Raw genomic sequence first — 19,194 nt, 5'->3', positions numbered from 1 at the left:
AGAGTGTGAAACGTATTCCATGTGTTGCTGTTTAATGCTTATTTTATGTTGTCTCAATCAGCAGCATTCCATTTCTGAGTTTCGTGTTATGTAAAGTGAAATATTAAAGGTGCACCTCTGTAAGTTTTTACTCACTGAATAAGTCATTTTGAAACTAAAATCATGAGCACTCACTTGAGATGAAGACTCAGTCGACTAGTCTAAAAAGTAAGAAACTCTCAGAAACCAAACCAAAAATTGTGTTGATACGACCCTTTTAAATTACTTAATCTATTCCAGTAAACATTTCTGACTCTAAATTGTGCTAAATATGGGCATTTATCTGAAATGTGCTTGCCTTGCATTGTGATCATTTATTAAATAGATATTGAATTTGACACGCATTCACTGAATCAGCGTTAGTGAATACAGGCATATATTGAAAACAACTGTGCACGACCAATAGAGCAACCCTAATAGCCTGTAAATGGAATACACCAAGTAAATTTATTTAAAGGGCACCTATTATGCCCCTTTTCACAAGATGTAATTTAAACCTTTGGTGTCCCCAGAATGTGTCTGTGAAATTTCAGCTCAAAATACCCTACAGATCATTTATTACACCATGATGAAAATGCCAATTTGTGGGTGGGAATAAAAACTAGCTATTTTTGTGTGTGTGTGTGTGTGTGTGTGTGTGTGTGTGTGTGTGTGTGTGTGTGTGTGTGTCTTTTAAATGCAAATGAGCTGGTGCTCCCTGCCCCGTATCCAGAATAGGGTAGAGTTTTGACATCTCTGCTTCAGATAGACATCATAAGCAATATGACTGACAGTGAACATAGAGGTGTTCAGCCCTATATGTTTGAACCAGAGTCAGACACTGATGAGGGAGAGACTCTGTAAGAAGTAACAACATTGAGAAGCAACCAGGAAGTTTCCAAATGGTTATTTGATACATTTATTTTTGTTGTAGAGTTTTTTCAGCAGTTTTGCAATGATGGATGACCAACACACGCACACACAAATACCGTTACAACGTTCGCTATAACGAAACAACATAAACAAACAAACGTGTCCGTCGGCAGTGTCCATCAACAGTCGTGGGCAGGGCCTGTACAAAGTGATGTCAATTTGTACAGAATCTGCGAATGGCTTGTTCTGAGACAGTGCTTATGATTAATGGGGATTAAAAAAGGACTGGGTGGGTTTTTATCATTATAGGGTGGTTGTGTACACGCACTGCCAACACACATTTATGTTCAAACACCATGTAAATGTGAATTTTGCATATTAGGTCCCCTTTAACATGAAAAATTAGAAATGTTCTGAAAAGTTGCACATAGTTTAGGACGTGCAATGATCTCATATTACAGCTGTTTGGTAAAGAACGTTAACCAATAACAGTTGTGATGTAAAAAAAAATACAAATAAACTAGAATAGGAAAAATAGGTCTGAGAAATATATTGTTCTAAACTTGACATGCACATGAAAGTTTAACCAGTTAAGCAGTCAGCACATCATTGAAAATAGCCTTGTTGATCAGCAAGGTAAGAAAAAAAATGGTGTACCTAATCATAAAATAGTCATATTCTAGCATACATTTTTGATGAGCAAAATGAACATGTCAACATGGTCCGGTGAAAGACAGGATCTGAATCACCTGAGGCGATTATTCTGCACTTGAAAAAGTCAGCTCGGCGGGAAAATACATTTCAAGCACGGACAGATTTAAAAATGTTACTGAAAATTATTGTGTTTGAATGATGCTGCATCCTCACCCCTAGGTGTCAGTCAAAGATGACATTTAAAAAAAATTACTGAGTGGACCTTTAAGTGGCATAATGCTTTGAAACTTTGTTCACAGGGCCAGCCTCCACCAGAGGGCGATGCCTCTGGTCAGAAGAAAGATGAACAGGGTGAGGACAAGAAACAGAAAGAGAACACCGCGTACGCTAAGAAGGTGGTCCTACGGTTAGCAGGGATAATGGGACTTGGAAGTGCAGTCGGCGTTGTATACTTATTTGGTGAGTTTGAAAGTTGCTTTCTTTAAGGGTGAACACTGAAGATTGTTTTGAACATTGTTGGAATTTTAAAGACATATGTAACAACTGGGATGTTTGGTATATTCTGGATCACTTAATGAACTTAAGACTTTTGGAGGACATTGTTCCAATATTTAGTATGTGGTACTGAATACAAGCACCACAGAAGCCCATATCATCATAATTATGTAGCCTACGTCTGTTGACTTTGTTGTGGAAGATGAAATTGGTAAAATGTTTATTTATTTACACAACAACCTTGTACATGTTTTATTTCATGCATGTTAAAATGATGATTTTTAATCTTAAATAACTATTTTTCATTATTCAATATCTCTTGAATTGATGAGTAAGTTAATTGATATGTATATACACCACAGCCACAACATTAAAACCACCTGCCTAATATTGTGTATGTCCCCTCGTGTCACCAAAACCGTGCCAACCCACATCTGAGAATAGCATTCTGAGATGCTATTTTTCTATTCATGCGTCCTTCACAAAGACGAATCTGCCTGATTCTTGCCTTGCAGAAGCACCCCCATCACCGATCCTCTACCAAATTTCACAGTGGCTTGAAGGCCTCTCCAGGTCTCAGTCTAACCTTTTAGACGACCACGTGGAGGATCTGTGATGATCTAGGGATGCTTCAGCAAGGCTGTAATTGGGCAGATTTGTCTTTGTGAAGGACGCATAATTCAAGCCACGTACAAGGTTATCCTGGAAGAAAACTTCCTTCTGCTCTGACATTGTTCCCCAACTCTGACGATTGTTTTTTCCAGCAGGACAATGCTCCATGACACACAGTCAGGTCAATGAAGCCGTGGATGCAATAATGCTCTAAATGAAATATATACATACATACATATATGCATACACACACACACACACACACACACACACACACACACACACACAACAGTTAGTTCCGGTCCTCGAATCTGATTGGATGAGAGACATTCCATGAGCACTGATGGTCTGACACCATTAGCACTCCGATGCTTAACTGTGTGTGTATCTCTCCACTTGTGTTCATCGTACTGAACTAAGAGTGTAAGAGCATTGCATATGTGTTAAGTTACTGGAGGCTATGTGTCTCTTTTTACATCTTTTTTTTTTACTTTACATATGTTAACCAGCAGGTGGTGGCAAAAGATAATTTTTGTGTGTAATATGAGCCAGTTAGGTGATGTGAAGTGAATCCGTGTCAGCCAGTGTCTATAAAACAGCTCTTTGTGATCGCTTATATTACTACTACTAAAGCTAGGAATAGCTTTTAAATGGCTTTAAATGAACAACTTCAGCATTACGGCTCATCACAGCTGAGAGACACAACAGACTGTTTAAAATGGCGGAGGACATTGCGGTTTCTATAGTGACTGCATCAGCTACCGTGAAATAGGGAGAATTACCCCAGCTTAGACACTACGGCACTCGGCCTGTGGCCGAATCACATCTAAATGTAAACTAAAATGTAATAAATAAAAAAGATTTTGAAATTGATGACTTGGCCAAATAATAAAGAAACGGAGCCAATAAGTGACCAACCCCGACATAGATGGGAACTCCTTCAATACGGTTTAAAAAGCATCCCGGGGTGAAACCTCAAGAAGTTGGTTGAGTAAATGTCAATAGTGCATGTCTGCAAATTCTAGGCAAAGGTTGACTACTCACAGTTTTGATTTATGTTTGATTTTGTTTAGTTACAACATAATTCCCATATTTCCATTTCTATTATTCCATAGTTGTTATGACTACTATTATTCTAATATGTGAAAAAAAAAATATATTAAAGAATGTGTTTCGATACATTTGACAGGTAGTGTGTGTGTGTGTGTGTGTGTGTGTGTGTGTGTGTGTGTGTGTGTATATATGTATATATATATAAATATATATATTAGTTGAAGTCAGAAGTTTACATACACTTAGGTTGAAGTCATTAAGTGTAATTTTTTAACCACTCCACACATTTCATATTAGCAAACTATAGTTTTGGCAAGTAATTTAGGACATCTGCTTTGCATGGGTAATTTTTCCAACAATTGTTTACAGACAGATTGTTTCACTTTTAATTGACTATATCACTATTCCAGTGGGTCAGAAGTTTACATACACTAAGTTAACTGTGCCTTTAAGCAGCTTGGAAAATTCCAGAGAATTATGTCAAGTCTTTAGACAGTTAGCCAATTAGCTTCTGATAGGATAATTGGCTAATTGGAGTCAATTGAAGGTGTACCTGTGGGTGTATTTTAAGCGCTACCTTCAAACTATGTGCCCCTTTTCTTGACATTATGGATAAATCAAAAGAAATCAGCCAAGACTTCAGAAAAAAAAATTGTGGACCTCCTCAAGCCTAGTTCATCCTTGGGAGCAATTTCCAAATGCCTGAAGTTGCCACACTCATCTGTACAAACTCCAGTATGTAAGTATAAACACCATGGGACCATGCAGTCATCATACTGCTCAGAAAGGAGATGCACTCTGTCTCCTAGAGATGAATGTAGTTTGGTGCAAAAAGTGCAAGTCAGTCCCAGAACAACAGCAAAGGAGGACCTTGTGAAGAAGCTGGAGGAAACAGGTAGACAAGTATCTATATCCACAGTAAAATGAATCCTATATCAACATACCCTGAAAGGCTGTTCTGCAAGGGAGAAGCCAATGCTCCAATACCATCATAAAAAAGCCAGACAACAGTTTGCAAGTGCACATGGGGACAAAGATCTTCCTTTTTGGAGAAATGTCCTTTTGTCTGGTGAAACAATAATGGAACTGTTTGGCCATAATGACATTGTTATGTTTGGAGAAAAAGGGTGAGGCTTGCAAGCTGAGGAACAACATCCAAACCGTGAAGCATGAAGGTGGCAGCATCATGTTGTGGGGGTGCTTTACTGCAGGAGGTACTGGTGCACTTCACAAATTAGCTGGAATCATGAGGAAGGAAAATTATGTGGATCTATTGAAGCAACTTCTCAATGCATCAGCCAGGAAGTTAAAGCTCTTCACAAATGGGTCTTCCAAATGGACAATGACACCAAGCATTCCTCCAAAGTTGTGGCAAAATGGCTTAAGGACAACAAAGTCAAGGTTTTGGAGTGGCCATCACAAAGCTCTGACCTCAATCTGATAAAATGTTTTTGGGCAGAACTGAAAAAGCATGTGCAAACAAGGAGGCCAACAAATCTGACTCAGTTACACCAGTTCTGTCTGGAGGAATGGGCAAAAAACTTATTGTGAGAAGCTTGTGGAAGTCTACCTAAAACGTTTGAACCAAGTTAAACAATTTAAAGGCAATACTAACAAAGTGTATGTACATTTCTGACCCACTGAGTATGTGATGAAAGAAATAAAAGATGAAATAAATAATTCTCTCTACTATTATTCTGACATTTCACATTCTTAAAATAATGTAGTGATCCTAACTGACCTAAGACTGGGAATGTTCTCTACGATTAAATATAAGAATTATGGAAAAGCTGAGTTTAAATATATTTGGCTAAGGTGTATGTAAACTTCTGACTTCAACTGTATATATATGTATGTATGTATGTATGTATGTGTGTATGTGTGTATGTGTGTGTGTGTGTGTGTATATACAATATGGCTTGTTGACAAATAAGGTTGTCCGAGGTGTTAAAAATAAGAAATCTTGTAAAAATCTAGTTTTAAACACTTGTCAAGTTCTTAGAAGTGCAATATTTGGCTATATACATTTTTGTTAAATCTTTATAGCTTACAAAATAAAAAACTGATTTCAGAAAAAAAAAATTATGTGGAGAAACTAACAAGTATTAAAATACTTTCCTTGCACCTTGATTACATGAGACTAAATAACTTGATGGTATTTTTTACTTAAATATTCATGACATTTATAAAAAAAGAAATGATCAAGATGTTTTCTCAGGGTTTTACCACATGACCTGAACAAAATGTGCCTTTTCATTAATATCAAAATATTAGATTTTTGTAAACTTCACAATGAGTCTTGGCTACCTAATGTACATGTTGGTTACACCACATGACTTTGATGTGGTAGATAAAAAATGTTTTTAAATATGGATCATATTTTATTTAAAACAATTATTTAACTGATTAAAAAAAAAAACATTATTCTACACTCCTCATGCCAGCATTTATTTATTTCAGATTTGTATGTATCTTTGAATCATTCAGTAGATCTGGACACACAAAAAAAAGAGCATTATGTCATTGACCAAAATATATAATGGGTGTGTATACACAAATAAAATGGAATAAGATATAAATAAGATTATTGTGTAAAATGTAATGTTAAATAGTTCTTTAATATTTCCTATAGTAGATTTTTTATTTGTATTTTTTTTTACATAAACGATCTAATGGCTAAAATGATGAATGTTTCTGGCTTCTGTAGGTAGCAGTTCTACGGATGAACAAGGAAATAAGGTAAGCATGAACCACTACCAAATCAGGTTATAAGAATGAATAGTTATTGTGATCCTAGTAAGTTGCTGGACAAGTGGCAGTCTCTCTTCAACATTTGTATTTGCACATCACACACCCATTTACATCTTGTATAAATGTCCTAATGAGCTTTTTTCCTTAAGAAAAAGTTAATATCAAATTAAATGAATAATAATTAGCAGTCTAAAAAGTTTCATAATGGTGATAGTTAATGGTATAACACTTTCTATCTGCATGTCTTTTCCCTCTATTTTCTAAAAACGGTCATGTTAATGAGTCTCTCAACCACGCATTTCACGCATGGCACGCTTTCTCTCCGGTGATTCCTTCTATTGATACTACAAGCAGACAGTTCAATAAGGGATTGGTGTGAAAATGTTCACCCTGTAGGGCACACTTCTCACAGTGCTGTGAATTTCCTTTATAACTTTCATCGAGCAGACCTCTAGCATATTTGGAGGTGGGATGTTCCCATTTAAACCTTTGTTTCACTTCAAAGGACTCACTTTACAAATGCAGTCTCACAGGAGATGTGAGTGAAGTGTGCTGTGCTCATTGGTGTTGCATTTTGTACTTGTCTTCCCTGTATTGGAGACCTGTGCTACTGTAATTGTAAATGTCTGGTTTTGTGACGAAGAATCTCGTTTCAATTTTTACAATATTTAGTGACCTTCCATACTTACCAAATTCATATTATATTGTAAAGCACAGAGGACTTGCAGCAAATTAATTTGTGTCAATTAAATTTGTTCAATGTCATTACGATTTATGATGAAATAATGGAATGATCGCAATCATTAGGCATTAAAAGACTATTAAATGTATATAGTGAGACTGAGACCGCAGGTTTGTGCTGAAGGGTATCTGGTATTTTTGTTTGGCTTATTAAACATCAAATTGGTAAAGGTATTCTTTTCACACTTTTCGATTAGGTGCAAAAAGAGGCATGAGCCACTGGCGCAGGTATGAGATGTGAATTCAGGAAGGTGATTTTTTTTCAGAGAGCATTCCTCCCTTTTGTATTAGACATCCTGCTTTGTAATTTGCTTAAGATAGAGCCCACATATAAGGGCACACTTTACAGGTAAGTGTGACCTCAGGAGTTCAGAGGACAGTTAGTGCCTGATCACACACCTCCTACGCAGCGTTAAATGGCTTTTACTCTTCTCAGGCTTTGTGACCTGTGAGCATAGGACCGTCATCCTGTTCCCGCAGTGTAAATTTTACCCTGTCTCAGGAACTTGCTTTGTGATCTCACACGTTGCTTCTATATGCTGAGTTGTTACACTGTACTTTGATCGTAATCTTGACCAACTGTTTCGGAGAATTCTGTCTTTCCCAATTCAAGTAGATTGGAGTTGTACTTTTATGCCACTTGTTTACATAGAAAATAGCTGCACTGGAGTGTACCAAAGATGGCCACAGAGTGGATTAATTTACCTTAAAGAGGACTTTGGATGTTCGCGTCAAACCTGCGTGAAAATAAAAGCAAGGATTTTTAATTAGGCAATATTATCTTAGAGATGGAATCCAGCCAATGACCGGCTCCCAGCACAACACTGACTCCTACACAAACTCTTGAGTAAGCCAAAAATAAATAAAAAATTTATCTACTGAATAACGTCTGGCTAAGCGGGAATGTGATCGTGATCGAGCAAAAACTAGAGTAAACATTGGCAGGGCATTTGATTCCTGGAGGGGATCAAATACTGACCCTGAATTGGCGTTCTTCTTATTGGACAGGTAAGCTTACATAACTGCAAAGCATGTGAAATATAGTGCCATCAGCATTGATCTATGTAAGTTTAGCTAACTTGATCTTGCCTGTTAATGCTGACGAATTGCAAGCTACCTTGCTTTTGTAACTTTCAAATAATCTTCTTTTTATACTAAAAGTCAGGTATACAGATATGACATACAAAACAATAGTGCAACAGTGAACTGTCTGGGATAGTTTGATAGTATGATTTTCCTATGCAATGTACAGTGATATAAATAAACATGGATTATTCCACACACACACACACACACACATTGGGATTGTAAACCACTCACCTCTGACTGTGCTTATGCACTCTTTTACTGTTGTGTGAATTGGTGACTAAAATATGCTGCCTGCCCCATTTGCCGGGAATCCTGATGCGAAACACAATGCCAACACAGTGGTACTGAAAAACATCATGAAAAATATCATACAAGAAAAGCATTCACGTTACCCTTTTCATTTATTTTATAAAAAGGCTGATGATGTCCGAGTTTATAACACTGCAAAAATATTTTTCTTAATCTCTATCTTTGTTTTTCCTTAAAGAAAAAAAACTTTTAAGGATCTATAGAAACATTCTTATCATGTGGCTCGTACACACATACTGTATATTATAAGCAGACTTTTAAAAGCAGACTGGGTGTACAAAGGTTTCCATAACTGCAACTATTTTGTCTTAATATTTTTTTTTATGCAGCGTGTGTAGATCTTAATGGAAAGCCGTAATTGACACTTTACAGGATTAGTAAATTGTGACATCTGTAAGTGTAACGTAATCTCAATTATTCATTTGATTAATTTTGAAGCCCTAGTAGTAATACTACATGTGTTGTTGAGCAATGAGCAATTCCTCGTACATTTATTTCATATACTTGATGGTTTTAAGTAAATACACTGTTTTATTTCAGAATAAACTGACTTCAAAGGGAAACCCAGCTGTCTTAAAGAACCATGGGAAATAAACCCCACGTTTAGGTGTTCAATTTAAGCATCTTCGATTTAGTGTTCACTGCAGAGACACACTTCTCACAGCTCTCTATGAGAGACCACCAGTCACTGCTGGGGTAAGGTGTGTGCACGGGAAAGTCTTGTTGATTGCAGTCTCCGCCTCTCCTAGACAGTGTTTTGCACTTATTTTTAAAGGACACACTTTATCATGTATGTGCGACCACATAGGAAACAAATGTGAAGTGTGCCATACCTTTTGTTGTAAAGATTTTCACCTCTGCAAGTTCCAATTGGATGTCATTAGGTGACAGTGTGAGACAGGGAACCAGACTTTCTTCCCATGGAAAGACTGTTTGACTGTCTGTCTGGCTTGCCAGCCGTAGGACAATTCATGAGCCTTTACTTGTAATTTCTGTGACACAAAATGTTTTTTGTGATGTACTTTTTGATATAACAATTTTAAATAGCATTTTTTGAGGGGTTGTGTAGTGTAGAGGTTAGGGCATACTTCTGCATGTTGTTCTGTCTCGCACACTATCGACCACTCTAGCCTTTCAAAGCATAGTCTTTTGAACCGAGCCTGTGCAGTTGCGTTCAAAGTATGCACACTTACTGCTTTGTGATGCGCTTTAGTATAGTCAATGGCAAGCGCATTTGCAGACAATGCAGACTGTATAAATCCGAAGTATACTTTGGCCTTAAAGGGATCGTTTACCCCAAAATTTTTATGTTCTCATTATTTACTCACTATCATGCCACTAAAATGGCATGAGGGTGAGTAAATGAATTTAAAGGAGAATTTTCATTTTTGGGTGAACTATCCCTTTAAGACTCAGTGCTGGAGCGAGACATCAGCCCTTGAGCAAGGTAACTCCGGTTGCAGTGAGGAGATTGTATGGTGTCTTGGAAACAAGTTGAATTGGTCCTGATCATGTGAATTGGTTCTGATTACAATGATTCTAATCATTGATAATCATCTTAAGATGCTGTACTGTATATTAGGGTTGTATATTGCAAACTTTAAGACTATAATTTTGTAATGCATTTGAAAGATCTCCTTTGCTCTTTTAAGCTGTCCCAAGTTAGTCCCTCTGTAGTTCTCAGGCTCTTAGACATTCATTTGAAGGGGTTAACTTTAACTTAAGTCACTTCCAAAGGTGCAAGGGTTGCCTTCGGGAAGATTGCTACCTACAACTTATACACTGGAGGTCCTGTAAGCTGTCGATCACTTTAAACAGTCACACTTCTCAGTCAAGGTGTCATAAGAGGTGTGCACGGAGTGTGCCAAGCCTTTCAAAGCTGAGTCACACTTCTCATATAATCTAGACCGGAGGGATTTCACCGTGTTCCAGACATGTCACCCTGTCAGAATGTTTTCTATATTGTTCACACCTCAGTCTGTAAGTTGTGTCATGAAAGAACAGTTTAACCAGTTTAACTAGGAATATTGGAAAGAGTTTTGGAAAGTCCACTGTGAATGCATTGTCACATGATCCCTACTGCAGTTATACCTTGTTTGTTAGAATTTCCAATGAGCAGTAACACACGTTTAAGCTTGTGTTTTGCTCAAGGACTATTTTGGAAAGGGTAACCTTCACCAAAGCCACAACCTTCAGACTGACTGTTTATCTAGCATTTGTCATGTAAAGTAAACCTTTTAATCAACCCTGTTAATATCCTAGTGAAACTCTAGTGACCTGAATTACACAATGTTGTAATGTTTGTGGACTACTTACTCCCTCCAAATTAGAGAGCACACTTCTTTAGTATAATGACCCTTTTGGCTGTATTGCCTTGTGAACAAGTGAGCTCTTAACTTGGCACACTTTGCATGAGTTAAGACCTTTTTGGAGATATGTGAAGTGTGCCAGGCTTTATGGTGCTGTTTTTCACAGCCACAGGTTTTAATTGAAGGGCAATTCAGGGAAGTGACAGCATGAGAACAGAGGCTGATTCCCCTTCTCATAAGGTAGAATAGAGATAAAATATCAAAGAACTACTGTTTAAAAGCAATATTACACTCGTAAAGGCTTTGTAATCAATATACAGTATATAAAACAGGCAGTGTATTGCTATTCAAGACAACAGCTTGTGTGATAGTGCTTTAATTCAGCAATTCTACAAAGAACATAATATTGAGTAAATTACATTACAGAGATTCAGATGGTTATATGTTGCAAATTGTAATTCTTTAGAGCAAACAGAGACATACACTCTTATATAAAATACTAGCACTTATGAAACATTGCTTGTCCACACAAGGGGTCCTTGATAAATTCACAAGACTCCCACCTCTTCATCCACCATTAAACCAATGGTTGACTGGAAAATTGTCATAAATGTAAACTAAATAATTACAAAAATGTTAAAATGTAACAAAGTTTGCTAGATTTATGCTGTTAAATAAGGAGGAATCTTGTCATCACAGTTAATCAAGTGGTGCTCTAAAGTTTGACAGTGGTGCAGAAATGTAGTTCACCAGAAGGGGGCAGAGTTAAATTCTCTTAATTCTTGTATTATTATAATTTTTTTTTAACAGCCTTTGTATATTGTTCTGCATGTTTACACCTAACATGTATGCTTACAGACAGACCAGAAATATTTGGATGTTTCCCCCTCCATTTAGAAAAGTGCTAATTCCTTAGTTTTTGCATACTATGCTTGTATCATCATTTTGTCCAGTGGAGGGCACCTGAGCTGCCCTAGTAAAATGAATGATTACAGCGGAAAGAATGGCAGGGGGCAGAAACAGGCCTTCTGCACCCCTGCTGTGTTGTGAGTGGTCCCACCAGGCAGCATGTGGTGCTCCTGTCCTGTTGGAGTTGGATGGATCCCAAGTGGGGCCGGACCTGCTGACAGATGCAGCTGAATATTCATTCATTCATGTGGTGCTGAATCTGAATGCTTTTTGGTGGACTCTTTACTGTTGTAAAGGCCTAATAACTATAATTTTGCCATTACTCTTTACAGTGTCATCAAGAATGCTTTCTAGTATGGACCTTATTCAGAGTGCAATCATATTTAATTCTTTACTGATTGTAAACAGTCTCTTTATGCAAATTTGAGTCTATAAATTTTGCCCAGTCTATAATGTGCAGTATTCAGTAAGCTAGTATTCCATGTTGAGAATAGTAATTGTGTCTGATCATGGCAACTTCCTTGTAGTTCAGGGGCTCCATCACAAGTTAATCATATAAAACAAGTAACAGTGTTTTTGTTTAAGTTTTCCATAAATGTAGAATTACTCAAGTTATAAGCATGTATAAAAGTGTTGTCACTTTAAAAGTGTGCAGTCTTAAAATTGCATGCCAAAGCAATGTTTCCTGCTGGTTCCATGGAATTCAGGAAAATATCTCATGGTGTCATGCAAGTTTCCTTCCATTCAACACTTAAAAAAGAAGAAAAAATTGTCTTGCTACCTGACAGTCTATAAACAAATCAATGCTGTTTTATCAACCCTTTCACTGCTAGTTTTTAACCCTTTCACTGCTAGTTTTTTTGTTTTGCCTTTGTACATGGGACAGTATTAGATGTCTTGTTTGTATACAGGCATTTAATTGAACTCTTCTTGTACCCGCATGTTGTAACCATGTGAACTTAAAACATGCCTTCTTGTCTCATAACTCTTACCTTTTTTTTGCTTGTTTGTTTTTTCAGATTCCAGATGAGTTTGATAATGGTAAGTCCCCCCCCACCCCCCCCAAACCATCTGCATGCATGTAGGCCCTGAAGCAATTCTTAGAAGCTTTGACTGTTGATCGTTTTGACAGATTTGCAGATTTGTTCTTACAAAGCCTTTTTATAAATGTTTTATATTGTTATTATTAGGCTTTATAATAACTATGAGCAAGGGTCTCTTGAATTGGACATTTAGTCTTCTTACACTATATATTTCCAGTAATATGTTTACTTATCTGAAAAAGTTTAATTTCACTTTAAAGGGATAGTTCGCCCAAAAATGAAAATTAATTATAATTTTGTTACAATTTCCTTTCCGTCATATCATTCCAAAGCTGTATGACCTTCTTTCTTCTACTGAGCAAAAAAGGAGACATTTTGAAGAACCATCCTGGTCCCTCTTCAAATCAATGGCAGTGGATAGTGGCTCAAAATGAATGCTAATGTGTCCTGAACACAACACATGCATCATATTTAAGTCATACATTTAACATTTTAAGTCATTATTCGGTGAAAATCTTTACATATGTTTAGCATTCATGAGTGATGCTCCTTTGTTTAAACCTCGTGCATTCGCTTGTTCATGCAACTTGTGTTGTATTTTTTTGAGTCACTATCCATGTTATTGTTCTGAAAATAGGGAAGGATCTTTACAATTTCTTCTTTTGTATTCCACAGAAGAAAGTCATGCAGGCTTGGATCTACATGAGTAAATGATGACAAAATTTCAATTTTTGTGTTAACTATCCCTTTAAGTGATTAAGGCATTGATATGCATAGATTCAAGTTCAAGAGGAAGTTATCACTGACACGTACTCTTAGGCTTTGTGATACAAGATTTGTCATATATTTTTGTTTAAGCTTCAGACTGCCGCTGAACCTGTGTAAATTGAGAAATGTGAAGCTGCAATTTATAAAAAGATTTCTTCTCGCAAATAAAGCTGAATCCTAGACAAATGGCATTATAATGCAGTGCCAAAACAGATTTGGTTTAGTATTGGAATAGTGGGGAAATTAATCCTGATGAGTGGAGAGTCTATGTAAACATAAAGGATTTATTTTTATTAAGCAATTTTCAAAAAAGACTCAAATATTTTCAGAACTTTAATCTTTAATATAATGCCTTTAGTCATTCCAAAGTCTTTCAAATGCAGAAATGTTTGTTTGTCCCAATAGACAGGCCTTTTAGTAGATGAGAACCCTTCTGTCTTGCCTGGGTGTTTGTTCCACTGTCAGGTTAGAAAGACAAATGATGGATTTCTGGTGCCATGAAGCACCACACCCTATGCCAAACCACACCACAGCCAAATGTTCCATGGGACTCACTGAACCCCTCCACATGTTCCCTGCAGGCATTAATATCTCACATACTCTGATTAGCCCTTAACCAGTGGCGTGTGGTGCATGTTCCAGTTATCAGCGGCGACTGTGGCCATCTTCCATTCATGCTGCTTTGACCCTTGGTCTGATATAGCTTTATTATGGATTGTTGGTTTTTGAAGCTTTTGCCAATTTTGGCTTAGTTTCCCTAAAATTAAAATAAATTTCATTTAAATTAATCAGTAACTCCCATTTGTTCTAAACCTGTATGATTTGCTTTCTTCCGTGGAACACAAAAGAAGAATATTTTTTTAAAAAAGCTGTTCCTTTTCATATTTTAAAAGTGAGTGGGGACTGTGGCTGTCAAGCTATATTCCAAGTCTTCTGAAGCAATACGATAAGATTGTGTGACAAGCAGACCAAAATTTAAGTCGTTAATCATTGAAAATCTAGCCCTCTTTTGTAGACCTAGTCAAACATGGCAGCATTTGGTGCATTAGTTGCACTGGCACTGAACAGTATTGACATTGAACTGATGCAATGCATCTAGAGCACCATATTTAATTTGAGGTTAGAATGTGGCACGCTAGTCGTATGGATCACTTTTACGATAATTTCATGACGATTTTTATGCTAGTTTAAAGCTTTACTGCTCCAGTCCCCATTCACTCTCATTATATGGGAAAAAACAACAATGTAAACATTATGCTAGTCTAAACATCTCTTTTAAACAACATGTAAACTATGCATTTTAAAGTTGGCATCCTGTCGATTAAATGCGGCGTGAATTTTGTGGTGACATATTTTGTTTGGAGGTAGTTTGATGTATTTATAGTACCATTAACTGTAAATATGCTATCTTTGGCATTATCATTAACTGACTAAAGGTAAAGATGCCTTGTCACAGCGCTAAAAGTCCACATGTGCTTATTCAATGCTGATATGAATTGTGATAGCAGGCTTCTTTCGCTTTTGCCAAGCCATCATTAGATCTCACAATAATTATGTAATTAATTCTGCATATTCCCTGAAGTGTCCTGTTTTCTCCCCACCTCGATTTGTTACCTCCGAGCCCTGATCACTGCTGTCCAACACTAATGCTCTTATAGCTTTTATTGCCATAATGAAGGACCATGATTACTTTAGGGACTGGGGCAAAATGCCTTCTCCCTCTGGGGAGTGGAGAAGCAGGTTTTCTTCCTCCTGGGCCCATGCTCACCCTCCCTCTCACAGCAGAAGGCTAGCTTGGGGACAAAGAGTGGACCCTTGATAAGCGCTATCCTTGGGGAGACTGGACTGGGCAAACACGCGTGCCTCCAATAAACCTTTTTTGCTTTGCCAAGTGATGGCATTCAATGGAAGACGCATGTATGCACATCCTGAACCAACCCGTCCCCTTATAAAAAGCTGCATCATTCAATTTGTTTGGGATTGCAATTAGCCAATGGCATAATTTATGTTCTAAAAATTATCTTAAAAAATGTAAGTCTCTACAGTCCGTTATCTGTTCTAAACAATCTAAGTTAGTGGTTCTATGTTTTGGAACAATGAGCATGTTTACATACACGTTCTTATACTGATTATGCTTCATAAGCCAGGGAAGGTAATAAAACAGTCTAAGCAGAAAAAAAAACATTGGCTCACATAGATTTTTGCCCATAACCCTGCACTGAATGTAAACCTCTTTACTGGCATGCTTATCCAGTCTGCCAATGCCAGCCATGCCTACTAAGCGACATATGCAGGTCCCACTACCATGAGTTTAGTATAGCCAAATAATTATTTGCAATTAGTGTATTGACACTGGGCACACAGACCAGCTACAGTATCTCATAAAAGTGAGTACACCCCTCACATTTTTGTAAATATTTGATTATATCTTTTCATGTGACTTTTCATCACTGAAGAAGCTTGTATAACAGTGTAAATTTGCTGTCCCCTCAAAATAATTCAACACACAGCCTTTAATGTCTAAACCACTGGCAACAAAAGTGAGTTCACCCCTAAGTGAATATGTCCAAATTGGGCCCAATTAGCCATTTTCCCTCCCCAGTGTCATGTGATTCGTTAGTGTTACAAGGTTTCAGGTGTGAATGGGAAGCAGGTGTGTTAAATTTGGTGTCATCACTCTCACACTCCCTCATATGGGTCACTGGAAGTTCAACATGGCACCTCATGGCAAAGAACTCTCTGAGGATCTGAAAAAAATAATTGTTACTCTACATAAAGATGGCCTAGGCTATATGAAGATTGCCAAGACCCTGACACTGAGCTGCAACACAGTGGCCAAGACCATACAGTGGTTTAACAGGACAGGTTCCACTCAGAACAGGCCCTCGCCATGGTCGACCAAAGAAGTTGAGTGCACGTGCTCAGCGTCATATTCATAGGTTGTCTTTGGGAAATAGACGTATGAGTGCTGCCAGCATTGCTGCAGAGGTTGAAGGGGTGGGGGGTCAGCCTGTCAGTCTGTCAGTGCTCAGACCATACGCCGCACATTGCATCAAATTGGTCTGCATGGCTATCGTCCCAGAAGGAAGCCTCTTCTAAAGATGATGCAATAGAAAGCCTGCAAACCGTTTGCTGAAGACAAGCAGACTAAGGACATGGATTACTGGAACCATGTCCTGTGGTCTGATGAGACCAAGATAAACATATTTGGTTCAGATGGTGTCAAGCGTGTGGCGGCAACCAGGTGAGGAGTACAAAGACAAGTGTGTCTTGCCTACAGTCAAGCGTGATGGTGGGAGTGTCGTGGTCTGGGGCTGCATGAGTTCTGCCGGCACTGGGGAGCTACAGTTCATTGAGGGAACCATGAATGCCAACATGTACTGTGACATACTGAAGAAGAGCATGATCCCCTCCCTTCGGAGACTGGGCCGCAGGGCAGTATTCCAGCATGATGATGACGACGACCCCAAACACACCTCCAAGACGACCACTGCCTTGCTAAAGAAGCTGAGGGTGAAGGAGATGGACTGGCCAAGCATGTCTCCAGACCTAAACCCTATTGAGCATCAGTGGGGCATCCTCAAACGGAAGGTGGAGGAGCACAAGGTCTCTAACATCCACCAGCTCGGTGATGTCGTCATGGAGGAGTGGAAGAGGACTCCAATGGCAACCTGTGAAGCTCTGGTGAACTCCATGCCCAAGAGGGTTAAAGCAGTGCTGGAAAATAATGGTGGCCACACAAAATATTGACACTTTGGGCCCAATCTGGTAATTTTCAGACCACAATGGCTGTGTGTTGAGTTATTTTGAGGGGACAGCAAATTTACACTGTTATACAAGCTGTACACTCACTACTTTACATTGTAGCAAAGTGTAATTTCTTCAGTGTTGTCACGTGAAAAGATATAATCAAATATTTACAAAAATGTGAGGGGTGTACTCACTTTTGTGAGATACTGTAAATGTGTGCCAACAGTCCGATAGAACCTATCAAAATTATCAAAAATATTACAAACATATGAAGAACGGGCTCGGTATTTAAAGACAGCATAGTCGAGATACCATAACGTGACACATCAGGTGCATTGCCAGCGATGTAGATAAGTTCTAGCACAATACATCACATGCAACAGGATTTTACGTTACTTTAGATACAGTTTCATTATACACCAGGGTGCAAATAGCATAAGCTACTATTTACAGTAAGTGAAAATATCATCTACCGTAGTCTACAACACCTCAATTTGGCAATTTAATTAGTTCTTATTCATTTGCACAGAATTTCATTAAATATATTTATAAATTTGTGCATGCGATATGTGTTTGTTTGTTTGTTTGTTTAAAACCTATGTTCTTTCTTTTTGTACTTCTGGAGTAGTTATACCTGTGCTGATAAACTACAGTTAATAGTTTTGCATTAAGCTGTTTATTTGCACAATTTAAACTTGCTTAGATTTTGAAGTAGGGTGTTTTTGGATAGGTGCAGCCTACTTGTAGGTTGGGGGGCCCCATTTTGAAAATACATTTTGGAGAATTTATAGTAAAAAAGGACTTAAATATTGATCTGTTTCTCACACCTATCCTATCGGTTCTGAAGATATGAAGTCATTTGAAGTACATTTAGGTTGTCTTAATGTGGATTTTGGTGCTTAAAAATTTTGGCACCCATTCACTTGCATTGTGTGGACCTACAGTGCTGAGATATTCTTCTAAAAAAATGTCAGTATATAAAAAAAAATCATACACATCTTGGATGGCATGGGGGTGAGCAGATGATGAGAGAAGTTTCATTTTTGGGTGAACTAACCCTTTAACGTGTATCAGACTTTATGCAATCAACATTCTGAATGCTTGCACTTGTCGGGCAAATACAAAACGTTATCAGCTGATTCTGCCAATTTATGTGCCTTGACAATATATCGGTTGTCCGCTAATTGTGATTTATTTCACATAGCAAAGAACACAATTCAAGCACAAAGAATTATCCAAATAGTTCCAGTAAGAATGTATTGTCATCATTGTATTAGCAGAAGGTTTAGATACTAGGTTAGTGGGTCAGATTCAGAATATTTTTTTTATTTACATTAGTGGTTGTTGCATTTAGAAAGCAGACGTCTTCCTCAAGCACACAAAACCTCTGATCACTAGACAAACAGTGAACTACAGGCCATCCAGGAGAATGTATGACGGCGCTGAAAGATGGCACCTAAAGACTACTTTTAATGGCTGAAGAATGGAGCGATTGACGGAGAAAACCAAGAAGCTTCTAAAGAAAGAGACGAAGGAAGAAAGGATATTGCGTTATGGCCTTTGGCAAACTAAGCCTATGCTAACCCAGTGCAGGATTAAAGGAGGCCTTTGTTGTGTCCAGAGGCCTAGCCATTGATCGTCATCACAATCCCTCTTCGCCTGGGACTCAATGCACATCCCTCCAGAGAGCCACAAACCCTCTGTGAAGCAACAATAGGACTCCTCGCCATTTACACTGACAAACAAGGTTAGGACATGAGGCTCTTCAAAGAGGACTCTTCAAAAAAAAGTTTTGAGCTAGTTTTCTTTCTTCTCCGGTG

At 37.9% G+C, this 19,194-nt stretch overlaps 1 protein-coding gene across 2 annotated transcripts in view; it reads left to right on the top strand.

The window, feature by feature from the left end:
- LOC127631931 (mitochondrial import inner membrane translocase subunit TIM50) overlaps positions 1 to 19,194 on the top strand; it is a 36,655-nt gene that overhangs the window by 3,937 nt on the left and 13,524 nt on the right. For both annotated transcript variants that reach the window (XM_052110341.1, XM_052110340.1), the window contains exons 2-4: positions 1,845 to 2,004; positions 6,413 to 6,444; positions 12,833 to 12,854. In XM_052110341.1, coding sequence (XP_051966301.1) covers positions 1,965 to 2,004; positions 6,413 to 6,444; positions 12,833 to 12,854 — 94 coding nt within the window. In that variant the 5' untranslated portion in view covers positions 1,845 to 1,964. The remainder of the gene's footprint in view (positions 1 to 1,844; positions 2,005 to 6,412; positions 6,445 to 12,832; positions 12,855 to 19,194) is intronic.

The sequence above is a fragment of the Xyrauchen texanus genome, chromosome 38 (genome assembly GCF_025860055.1).
Source record: "Xyrauchen texanus isolate HMW12.3.18 chromosome 38, RBS_HiC_50CHRs, whole genome shotgun sequence".
NCBI classification, from domain to species: Eukaryota; Metazoa; Chordata; class Actinopteri; order Cypriniformes; family Catostomidae; genus Xyrauchen; species Xyrauchen texanus.
The sequence above is the reverse complement of the archived record's forward strand: the minus strand, read 5'-3'. Positions and strand labels throughout refer to the sequence as shown.